Source organism: Cryptomeria japonica, chromosome 10 (genome assembly GCF_030272615.1).
Source record: "Cryptomeria japonica chromosome 10, Sugi_1.0, whole genome shotgun sequence".
NCBI classification, from domain to species: Eukaryota; Viridiplantae; Streptophyta; class Pinopsida; order Cupressales; family Cupressaceae; genus Cryptomeria; species Cryptomeria japonica.
Window position 1 is genome coordinate 911,354,756 of NC_081414.1, and position 12,455 is coordinate 911,367,210.

Sequence of the window (12,455 nt, forward strand, 5' to 3'; positions counted from 1 at the left end):
AGAGAGATTAGAGGATTAGAGATAGTATAGAAATAGTTGAAAGTAGTTAGAGAGTAGAATAGGAGGACAAGGCAAGAAATTGTTGCCATTGATTGTAAACAAACTCCATTTTCATTGAAGTAATGGTGAAATATGTCGTTTTCTTGCAATTTGCATGGTTTCTTGTTGAAGTCTTCAATCTTAGATGGTAGATGATTAGATGAATGGAGGAAATGTGATTAATTGATGATGGAATTCGCATATCCATACTACTAGCAGTTTGTTGATTGCAGACTTGCCTTGTGTAGTCAACTGGAATCGTTCAGCTCAAGCTCAATTTCAACGCTTCTTCATTGATATGCATCAACTTGGATGGTATCTATGCCTGCGGTGATGATTTGAACATCATAAAGCTTCCCATAGAAGATCGCACTAGTCTTGTGTAGATGTTCCATTGATGTCAAAACAAGACCTAGTTAGAGTTTCATCAAAAATCAATCATTGCTCCTACATTCTTAGTATTAGGATTAGATCCTCTCTTCGCCCTTATCCTTTTTCCATTTTTTTTAATCTAAGTTAGTAAGAGCCTGTGTCCAGCAAAGCAGATCGGAAGTTCAATGTAAGTCCCCTTGTGATTCCAGCAAATCACATCATACCACTGGAGCTTGTCCACACGTAGAGACCCTACATCAAAGAACCTTGGAGTCTACCTAACTGATCCTTTACGCGAATCTTCAGCAGTTAGAGACTATTTTCTCAAGAGAGGATAAGGTACCCTTGGGTATTTTATTCTGTGTTAGGCTGTGTACAAAATACACGTCAACAGGTTTCAACGTTTTTGGTTCTGCCTTCTATTTAAGGAGCTGATTGTTTCTTTCAAAGTTATTCCATCTCTTTGGAGGGCATCTTGATCAAGCAAGGTATGTTTTTTTTTCAGTTTTGTCTTTATTTTATTTTTGTTGTTTTGAAATTCCTTGATTGATCATGATAGTTGTTTGTTTTGTTTTTGTTTCAATTCGGGTTTGAGAGAGATCTTCCAATTTCTATCCAAGTTTTGAATGTAATTTAAAAATTGCATTGTCTTTCCCCTTCCATTTTTCCCTCTTTACTTGCCTTCAGGTTTTTAAAATTTGATTGCAAGTAAGATTAATAAAGTGAGTTTTTCCCCTTTGGCTGAAAAGACTTCATCATCTTTTGCCAAAAGTTCAAATTTCAAAGTAGTAAAAGACTTGTCTTTTCCATTTCGGGTTTTAAAGACCTAATTACAAGTGAAGGTTTTTCCCATTCCCTTGAGGTTAAAATGAAGATGATCATCCAAAATTCTTTCCTTATTCATCCGCATTCATTGCCCTTGTTCACACTTTCCATTCCCATTATCTTTTCCATGTCAAAATTCCATTTTTCATACATTCTTCCATTTTTCTTATTACAAGTATACTTGCATTTGGGTTTTACAAATCCGATTGCGAATATGTTCTACCCCACTTGCATACTTGTAACACATCTCCCAAGATCCGAAATTGACCAAAAGCCAAGTTTCAAGTGTTTCTATTTATTCACCATTTTCCTCTCAAAAGGGATAGAGTTTTTTCCCATTGAAAAGAAGAGATATGTTTCATTCGGCTGATCTTGATGTTACTTTGACACTTCTAGATCTTCGTCACAGTGTGCCAGGTTCTTGTTCAATGACTGATTTATCGTCATCTTCCTCTCAAAAGAAGATGAAATATAAATATGATAAGTACCAAAACGAGATCTCTCCATCCCAAGTTTCCACTCCCATCAAGCACATCAAAGATACGGAAATAGGGCATGTTGACATGTCAAAGTTCGTTAAACGGGTGGAGGATCCCAAGGTAGCAATATGCAATGCCTGTTGGACAGCCACATTCACCATGCTTCTTCCTTTCCAGTGGCTGCCTTAGAACCCGAGTTCGTTCTAAGTGGCTTTTCAAAATCAAACATGCTGCAAATGGGAGTATTGAAAAATACAAAGCAAGGTTTGTCGCCAGAGGTTTCTCTCAGAAAGAGGGAATTGATTATGAAGAGACATTTGCTCCTGTTGCCCGATACACTTCTGTTAGAGCTGTGATTGCTATTGCTGCATCAAAGGGATGGAAAATCCATCAAATGGATGTAAAAACTGCATTTCTAAACGACGTAATAGAGGAGGAAGTCTATTTGGAACAACCTGAAGGATTTGTAGTGCATGGACAACATTCTCATATTTGCAAATTGAAGAAAGCCTTGTATGGACTCAAATAGGCTCCTTAGGCCTGGTATGAAAGGATAGATCACTATCTATCAGGACTTGGCTTCTCGAAGAATGATGCAGATCTGAACCTTTACTTCAAGGTAATAAATGGAGATATGTTAATTCTTATTCTTTTTGTTGATGACTTGTTAATCACAGGCGAAGAGCATCTCATCATCAAGTGTAAACAAGACCTTGCATCCAAATTTGACATGAAGGACTTAGGGCTTCTACACTATTTTCTCGGTTTAGAAGTATGGCAGCAAACTGATGGGATTATCCTAAATCAAGGGAAATACACTATTGACATTCTGAAAAGGTTTGGAATGATGGATTGTAAGCCTATGTCCACTCCCATGGAAACAAACTTACACAAGTTAAGAGAGGCAGCTGCAAGTTCTGAATCAGTAGATTCCAACCTCTACCTGTAGATGATTGGATCATTGATGCATTTGATCAATACTACACCAGATATTTGTTATGCTATGAATGCACTCACTCAGTTCATGTGTGAACCGAAGCAGTTACATATAGTTGCAACAAAACACATCTTGAGATATCTTCATGGAACAATTGGATATGGCTTAAAGTATAAAGATGTAGATCTAAATTTATATGGATATACAGACTCAGATTGGGCTGAAAGTGTGGTGAATCGTAAAAGCACATTAGGGTGCTGCTTCAGTTTAGGATCAGCTATGATATCCTGGTTTAGCAGGAAACAATCTTCAGTTGCTTAGAGCTCCACAGAAGCAGAGTACATTGCGGCATCTATGGGAGCACGACAATCCTTAGATCCTACCATCATCCACTGTGACAACCAAAGTTGTATAAAGATTTCAGTAAATCCAGTATTTCATGACAGATCCAAACATATTGAAATACCTTATCACTATGTTAGAGACATGGTGGAGAGAAAGGTAATCCAATTGAGGTATATTAGTACTGAAGATCAAACAACAAACATTCTCACCAAGCCTCTCGCCAAAACAAAGGTAGAACCTTTTCAGAGGTCAGCTTGGTATGATTGAAATGTAAATTCTGAGATTGAGTCTCAGCATTATTACTGTACTAATATATTCTAAAGATGTTTAATATAAACTCCTTTTGTCATTTCATGACTTTATGGGCCCTTGTGTGCATCATTGAGAAGTGACGACTTCTGAATGATAATCACTTGTACTTCTATTAGTTATTGGAAGGTGATGACTTTACAATCACTCTATAGTCTATCACGATAGATATCATATGGTTGATATCTGTGAAAATGTCATGCTAGTCCATATCTCTTAAAACAATATCGATTGTATATCATAAGGTTGATATCTATAGGTTGGATTGTTGAGATATGTCATGGTGGATATTAAGTGCTTAATATCCGTGGATATGCCATGAACTTTTGTATCCCTATGGTAGGCATCATATGGTTGATGCTATTGCACATACCATAATGGATATTGTGAGCCTTTGGTGAATATCACAAGTGTTGATATTTGTAGACCATTGCTCCTGATATCATGTGATGATATCTACTACACTATGTGTAGTTCTACTATGAGTAGCTTATGATCTTCCTCCCTAGCTAAGAGGGAGTGTTGATGATTTATAGCTTCAGTCGGAGTAATCCCATCAAATCATATGTATAAGTAATGCTGATTATACCATCAGCATGATTAATGATTTGTTAATATGTATATAATATACATATTAGTATATGTAATAATAATAAGTGTTCTTATTATTATTATATATATGAATATTTATACATACATAATTTATGATTGGAATATTAAATCATTAATCATGTCGTTGATAAATGAATGAGATTAAATTTATGTTGAACCGATAAGCAATATCGATTATATTAATCTAGTGATTAAATTGAATTTATAATCATGCTGTTTATACCAAATTGAATTTATAATCATGCTGTTTATACCAAATTGAATATGAGCACCGAATTATTTATCATTTGCTAAATGATCATAAGTATCGATTATATTGATCAAATGGAATGATTAATATAATAATCGATCATCTACATTAAACAATTCGATATTATTAATTACTATTTGAATCGACTATGGTCGATCATCAATATCAAACGATTATGTGAATCGTTACCTTGCTGTTAATAATAACAAACGATTATGTGAATCGTTATCTTACTGTTAATAATAGTAAACGATTACGTGAATCGCTGTTTAGAGAGGCATCTCGATGAAGAGACATGTCTCCACGTGCGTGGAGGCATGTCTATTCTCGACATGCCTAAACCATGTTATATATATCATGATCGATTTCGATTTTAAAGAAAAGTACAAAAATCGAAAGTGCAAGCCAATAAGACATCGATATCCTTCATTTGGAGTCCAACAAATACTTTGTGAATTAATTTGTGTTCTCCTCATATTTGTAGCAACCTGCACATAGAGTTCATAGTCATATAGCTTAGTTGTGAACTGTAATAAAAATAAAATTAAAACTACTCACATATTAAATCTGATCCAAATTTAACAATTACTATGACCAATTGCCTTTGAGACCCAATAGATTGCACTTCAGGAGGGTCCAGGATGCCTCCTTTGGTCATTATATGTGCCTGTTTGATAAGACATTGAAAAACAGAATAGTGTTAGATGTCGCATGGGAGAAGGTGAATGAATATGGCTGCTTATTCCTTCAATTCCCAACTTTCACTTACATGAGAGTTGGATGTTATAGCGGCCAGCCATATATGCTTCCTAGATATCCAACTGATAAGATCATTCTTATGGAGTTGGGAAGACAGATCATGGCTGTTCATGCACATCAATCTATTAAGCATAAGGTTGGAATGAAAATTTCTACAAATAACCCATTGAAAATTGGCCATTATTCCCTCATTACATCCACCAAAGCCAAGGCCATGGAGATCGAAATGCAGGAAATGAAGCTCAAAAGATTCAAGCCAAGAGTAGATTTTGATTACCAAGGCATGAAGGAGAAGATCAAAAAGTCCTTCACGCATGTGCATCGGATATAAGACATTTGGGTTGATCTCCGTACAGAAAAGGAGGTTTGTAAGATGGATTATTGCAAACTCAGTCTTGAGCAGATTGTTGACTAGAACTTGGTAAACATTCCTGAAGGAATGATTGATGATGTAGAGATACTTGATCCTGAAAATGTTGAAAAAAGAGTTGATGAAGCACCACTTCCATCAATTCAATGGTGACATAAAGAATGTATTTCCATTCTTGATAGATTTCAGCTTATCTTAGCTAATACCAATACTTGGCTCAAGGGTATTGGTGTTAGACTCATCAAGATCAAGATTGGAAAAGAAGATGATTCTACAAGACCTGTCGAACTCAAGTCTGAAATCAAAGTAGACAACAAGGAAGTTGCATCACCTTCAAGCACGAGAATCAAGTTGAAGGTTATTAGAGCAATGGTACTTCCTCCTGAAGAAGTGACAGTTCGAGGGAAAGAAAAGCCTTAGCTTCATATTTATGTAATTGGTGTTGAAGATCCAGAGGAGGAACTACAATCAGATAATGCTCCTGAGTCGAAGTCACCTCATGAAGTTCCCCCTCAGATTCCTTTAGAATTACCTATGTCTTCTCTTGACGCGAATGTGGATGCTTTTTCCATTGTTCATAACTTCATATTGTTCCTGTTTCAGCAGGTGAATCTCCTCACAGAGTCATTCCGATTTTAGCAGCAGAGCCATCTCTTGATCATCCTCAAGAGAATTTGATGAATATCTTTGAGGATAATCCTGCATTTGCCCCTTTGTCAGAAATTGATACTTCTACTTCTAGTTTTGATGAGTTCATGATGCAATCATCAGGACCTTTGGTTAATGAGAAGTCTATAGTTGTTCAAACAATAACTTCTCCCAGGATGATGACTGTTGTTCAAACAATAACTTCTTCCAGGATGATGACTGTTGTTCAAACAGAAACTGCTTCTCCCTCACATTCAGCCATTGCTCAAGGAGAATTGATGGCTTTACCTCCATGGCTTAGTTCTTTTACACCTAAAAGAAAGAAGCAAGAAATTTCTCTTGACATCTTTGATTTCCAACATCTCAAGCAATCAAAACCCAAAGTTGCCAAAAGAGCTAAGATGATTTCAAGGGTAACAGTGGATAGTAACAGAATGAAGGTGGCTGAAATTGTTGAGCCAATTGTAGACAAGCCACAAGAAGAGATGCAAGCTGCTGATTACAGGATCACAAGGGTGGAGTTGGGCAAACAAACGCATGAAGTGGTCAAACATGATGCTCAACATTCTGTAGCCTCATTGGTGCAGCGATATGATGAACTTCTAGTGAAGAAGGATAAGCTAGAAGAGGAAAATGTACAACTTGTTGCCGCAATTCAAAGGATCACCAAGTCTTCTAATGAAGGGGACAATCCTTCAACTTCGTCAAGTTGAAAAAGCTGCTCAAAAGGTACAAGCGCTAGATTCTTGGGTAAATCAGCTTCATGATTTATGTACTCAAGTATTGAAAGATGTGTATTAAATGATGATCAAGTTGGAGACCATTGAAGAAAAATTGAACCAGGCTTCTGATGTTTGACGGTTTGGCACAAGATGCCTTAAGAAAAGTTGAATGTTCTTCAAGAACATGACATTATTCCTTCCAGAGTCATGTATCTAGAATTTGAAGAACTCTTGGAAAACATTGAGGATATTGATGATACCATGAAATTACGCACTGAAGCGTTGCGAGATGTTGTTTCTTGTTGTGAGAAAGCCTCTTGTAATATTATGGATCAGAATGGGGAATTGTTGCCAGAAGAAGAAGTTCTCTCAGATCTACAGATGAAGATTCACCATGAATGGAGGAATGAACAATTTTCAGCTGTATCGATTCAAGCTTTGGTGAAATACCAAATCTTATTGCAGGAAATCCAGTCTTCTCTTGAGAAGAACAACATCACAATCCTTCGTTGCAACGATGTTGTTGTGAAAACCATGATTGTTGCGAAGAATACTCACGAACCAAATCCTGATGAACTGCAAATGATCATCCAGAAGTTTGAAGGGTTCATGGCCAAACATGTTGTAACATAAGTGTTTTTCAACACTTAGTTGTAGTCTCAAATTTGTAATTTCAGTATTGTAGTTTTCTTGTTGACAAGCTTACTTGTAAAAGCAATTTTGTAAATTGCAAGCTAAGTCATTACTTGCATTTTTGTAATTACAAGTTGGCTGATTACAAGTCAAATTAGAATAGGACTTGTAATTTTGAATAAGTCATGGTGGTTGAGAGAATTTCTCAAGTTAGTTGAGATCCTCCCACCTTTTTCTCAAGACTCCTCTCCTATAAATACTTGAGGGGGTCTATTGTAATCTTTATCTTTTGAAAAGCAAGCAAGTAAACTCTGCTAAAATTTACTGCAAGAAAGACTTTGTGCTTTTTATATGTAAATTGAAGTTGAAAGAAATAGAAGAAGATTGCTCAAGGATTGAGACTTTGTGCTAAATATCTTGAGCTTGTGTTCAATATTATGTCATGCCCCCTCCTGGATCGTTATATATATACGGAGAGAAAGAGAGAGACCCTAAATGAAGAAATTATTATTATTAGTTAATATAATAATTACCAATGAATGATTATTTAAAATTCATTAATTAAATATTATTTATGAACATGATTTGAATATTATATATTATCAACATAATTTATATATCCAATAATAAATAATAATACAATTAAAATACAAAAGAAGAAAATAATTTTTTCTAATTATTAATTTATAGATTATTAATTTACAAATAATAATAAACCATAAAATAATAATATTTACTTATTGTTAATTTACAAATTATTAATAAGCCATTATTAACTTACACCGATTAACGAATATTATAAGCTTTAGCGCTCTTTGTAAAACGCGACTGGGGGGGGGGGGGGGGAATAATGGTTGGTAATGAATATTGGGAAGCGGTGACTTCTCAAGGAGTCACCGCCATTCCCAAATCCATTCTAATGGACACGACTCCCCACTAAGGACGTGGAGGGGAAATAAAGGGAAGGTTTGGGAACGATAAAAGAGGAGGAAAGAAAAGAAAGGGAAGAGAAGATAGGAAGAGACCACGTAAGCTGCCTCAGCCACGTCTGCATTCTATTCAACCCGATAGTGGTAATAAGCAGTCAAAGGGAACTCGAACAAAGGCGTTGACCAGACTGAACACATACAGATCAGCCACAAGAAGAGTTTATATGGAAATGAACAGCAGATTGGACTGAAAATTGTGAGAAGATTAACTACAAGTGTATATGGTGTACGGAGTTTGAAAAGAAAGACAGATTAGAGATATACACCAAGTGTGTGTATAATAAAAGAAGATCTTGTGTGAGAGTGGTGTACGTGTAGAGTGAATGAAGAGATCTTTATTAGAATATCTTTCAGTTTTAAGGGGGAGGATAAGAAGGCTGCTACATAGTTAAGGAGAAAGGTCTGAACGCTACAACAACAGGTTACACACAGGTAAGTCATGTAGGAATATTTTATTATATGTGTTAATAAATATAAATAATGAACATGTTATTACATATATTAATGAATATAATGTATCTTTAATATATATGTTAATGAATATAATTAAGGCATATTTAATATATATGTTAATATTTTAATATATATGCTAATGAATATAATTAAGGTATATTTAATATATATGTTAATGAATATAATTAAGGCATATTTAATATATACGTTAATGAATATAAGTAATGAATATTTTGGAATATACGTTAATAAATAAATATGAATATATGTTAATGAATAGTTTTCTGAATATATGTTATGGAATACTAAGAATATGTAAATGTAGATTATGGAATGGAAAATAGTTATGAATTGTTAAATGTAATATAAATGTGATGATAGGGAGGAAACTCCCTTAGCCTAATGGAGGGATTATGATAATCCCTGGAAGGCAGTATATACTGAAGATCTATATGCATATATATGGCTTGGTTGACTAAGTTCATCCAATAAGAGACGAATCTGGCCGGTCCCCCTGATGGACTTGGATGATGAGATGCATCATCCAAGGCAAGGAATTGACATATGGTCTTGCTTGGATGTAAGAAAGACAGGAATCGAATTAACCTTCGATTTCCTGGATGACTTGGGTGTAAGAAGTTACATCCAAGACAGGAATCGAATTAACCTTCGATCTCCAGGATGGTTTGGGTGTAAGAAATTACATCCAAGACAGGAATCGAATTCACCTTTGATTTCCTGGATGGCTTGGAACCAAGATGGGTTCCAAGAAGGCGAGCTTCACAACCGCCTAAGGACATATCTCCGTATGGCATTCGTATCCTTTTTATTAGATAAGAATTGTGATTAGTGTTAATTAAGTATTTTAAAGTTAAATTGCAAGTAGATTATATATATATATATATTTGTTGTATTCTAACAATCTGTTCTCCAGGACCAGTGATCACTAACTAGTAGGGACATTACATATTATCTTTCTTGCTAGTGTTTCTATAAGAGCTTAATCAAATTTGATTTGCAGACTTTGTGTTGCAAGTATTGGAGATTGATATCAGTTAGAGTAGATATTCTGCTGAGAGAAGCTGTAGGACTTTGTGTCTACACTTGTTCTTGAGAGACAGTAGAAGTAGATTTTGTGATAAGAAATAGTTGGGAGACTTTGAGCTCACACTGGTTCTTGTTGTTTTATGTAGAGAAGAAGAAGACATTTCAGACTTTGTGCTGCCATACTTTGTTCTTGTTATCATTAATATAAAAAAGGGTAGATAGGATTTCACATATTCAAGACTTTGAGCTTGATATTGCTGTCGCGTCCTGAAGGAAGTGACAGAAGTCTTTGTGCTTTCAGGAAACTTCATTTCTTTTCTCTCACTTTGTTTTATAAGTTGTTACTGCTATTATTTTCAATTGCTATCACTTTTTTGTGAAGAGAAAAAGGATAGAGTTTTTCTTGAAGGAAGAAAAAAAAGCTGTTGTCTCATCCGTTTTTAGCAGTGTTCCACGGGCGTTGGGGACGAGGGGACGCGGGGACGCGTTTCCGGGACGGGGGGACCAAGGGCCTAAGTTTGGGGACGGCGGGGGGATGGTGGCGGGGGGGTGGTGGTGCTGATATAGTTATACATATACATATAGTACTTGAAAAACTAGTTTTGAAAAGATGTATGACAGTATTACAGTGTAAGAATTATATTTCAAATGAGACTATAGGAAATTTGAAATACTAAATCTAAATACCAAGATTTCTAAGTTGTGTTGTAATATGGAGCCTAATCAGACTCGGAGGTTAGATTTTCCCTACTTCTATCGGCGTGGTTTCCCCCTATATTTTTCAACGGGGGTTTGGGGGCAGCGCCCCCAAGTTGGGGTCAAAGGGCATCGCCCCTTGCGGGGTCAAGGGGCAGCGCCCCTTGCGCGTTCCCTGTCGCGATATAGGGCGGGGTTGAGGGGCAGCACCCCGCGAGGCCAAAAATACTTTTATTATTTTCTAAAGGCATCGGGTGTTATTTTTCTTTTGGCCCACGTCCAATTAGAGTTACCCCTTAACCCTCAAAAACCTTAAAAAGTCACTTTTTTTTAAAATTTTAATATTAAATATTGCATATATGTGGGGGCGACAGGAGACGTCTGGGCGTCTCCTCGTCCTTGGAGAGACGTCTGCATGTCTCTCGAAGGACGGGGAGACGTTTCGGGGAGACGCCCAAACGTCTCCCAAGGAGACGTGGAGGCGTCTCCATGTCTCTTTGGGAGACGCTTAGACGTCTCCCAAGGAGACGTCTCCACATCTACCCGTCTCCCTGGGAGACGCAGGGACGCGGGGACGTCTCCGCGTCCCGGCGGCACTTGGGTGGCGGTGGCGGGATGGCAGGGGACGTCACGTCCCCGTCCCCCCGTCCCCGAGACGTTTCTGACGGGGGGACGCGCCCAAAAAGGGGGGGGACGCATCCCCGTGGAATGAGGGTTTTTAGTTTAAGAATAGTTTATAGGTAGGGGAGTCTTCCCTTAATTAGGAGAGTAGCATACTCACACGCTATGGCTGAAACCACAATTTTGTACATTCCCCAGGTGTACAAAATTTTCAACCAACACTATGAATGCATAAAATTATATAAAGCATAAAGAGAGCAACCATTAAGACACAAACACCAAGAATTCTCGTGGAAAGCCTGTTTCGGTAAAAAACCATGACATCAAAAAGCTTTCATTAACATAAATGGGCACCAACTTTGATTACAAAAACAACTAGTTTGCCGAGAGCATCAACTCTTTGAAGAACACACCCTGCAAGATGAAGCACCCACTCCACTTGATAGAGGCACCAACCTGTTGTGACGTATTCACACATCGCCCCATTATAAATGGGGACCCCTACTTTTTGCTTTTTGGGCTTTGTTTTCTAGGTTTTTTAGGGTTTTGTCTGTTAACCTTTGCATTTTGAGTGTCACCAGGGGGATCACTAGGATGGCAGGCTCTGCTTGAGCCTGTGTGAGTCCACAGGGCCCCAAAATTAGGGTTTCTTTGAGAGTCTTCCTTAGGGCCTGGTTTTGCTCTTGTTGCTAATTGTGTCTTGCTTGGTGAGTGAGTATCATCCTTGAAGGTCTGAGTTAGGTCAAATTGGTGAGTGATGAAGTCTGGAATGTCATCCTGATCTTCAAATACCCTGAAATTTGGCTAAGTTTGGAATGTCTTCCTGATCCTGAAACTTGGAATTTGGCTAAGTCTGGAATGTCTTCCTGATCTTGAAATTTGGCTAAGTCTGGAATGTCTTGTTGATCCTGAAATTTGACTAAGTCTGGAAAACTGAAGATTCCTCCAAAAACTAGATTTTGCATTATAACTCCTGGAGGTCCGAAACCACTCTCAAACATCTTGACAGTATATATGGAATATAACTTAAAGTATAAGTACTTAAATGTTATATTCCATACATGAATCTTGACGGAGAGACCAAAATGTCAAATTTCGCTCTTGAGCCTTCCAAAGGGTCCAAAGCAAATTTTGCTTCTGACCCTTCTAGAGGGTCTAGAGCGAAATTCTCCATAAGACATTCTAGTTTGACCCAAACTTAGAACTAACTCATTCCCAGGCATTATTGAGGGCAAAACACTTGTTTGGATGAAGAAATGTGAGAAATGAAATCAAGATTTGAGCCTAAATGTGAATTTCGCTCTTGATCCTTCCAAAGGGTCTAGAGCAAAATTCTCCCTAGACACCTT

The 12,455-nt window shown here is 37.1% G+C and overlaps 1 protein-coding gene across 1 annotated transcript in view; it reads left to right on the plus strand.

The window, feature by feature from the left end:
• LOC131050652 (uncharacterized) overlaps nt 1-6,658 on the plus strand; it is a 173,258-nt gene extending 166,600 nt beyond the window's left edge. The window contains exons 14-15 of the mRNA XM_057984863.2: nt 5,904-6,166; nt 6,314-6,658. Coding sequence (XP_057840846.1) covers nt 5,904-6,166; nt 6,314-6,658 — 608 coding nt within the window. The remainder of the gene's footprint in view (nt 1-5,903; nt 6,167-6,313) is intronic.
• Nucleotides 6,659-12,455: the final 5,797 nt, after the last annotated feature.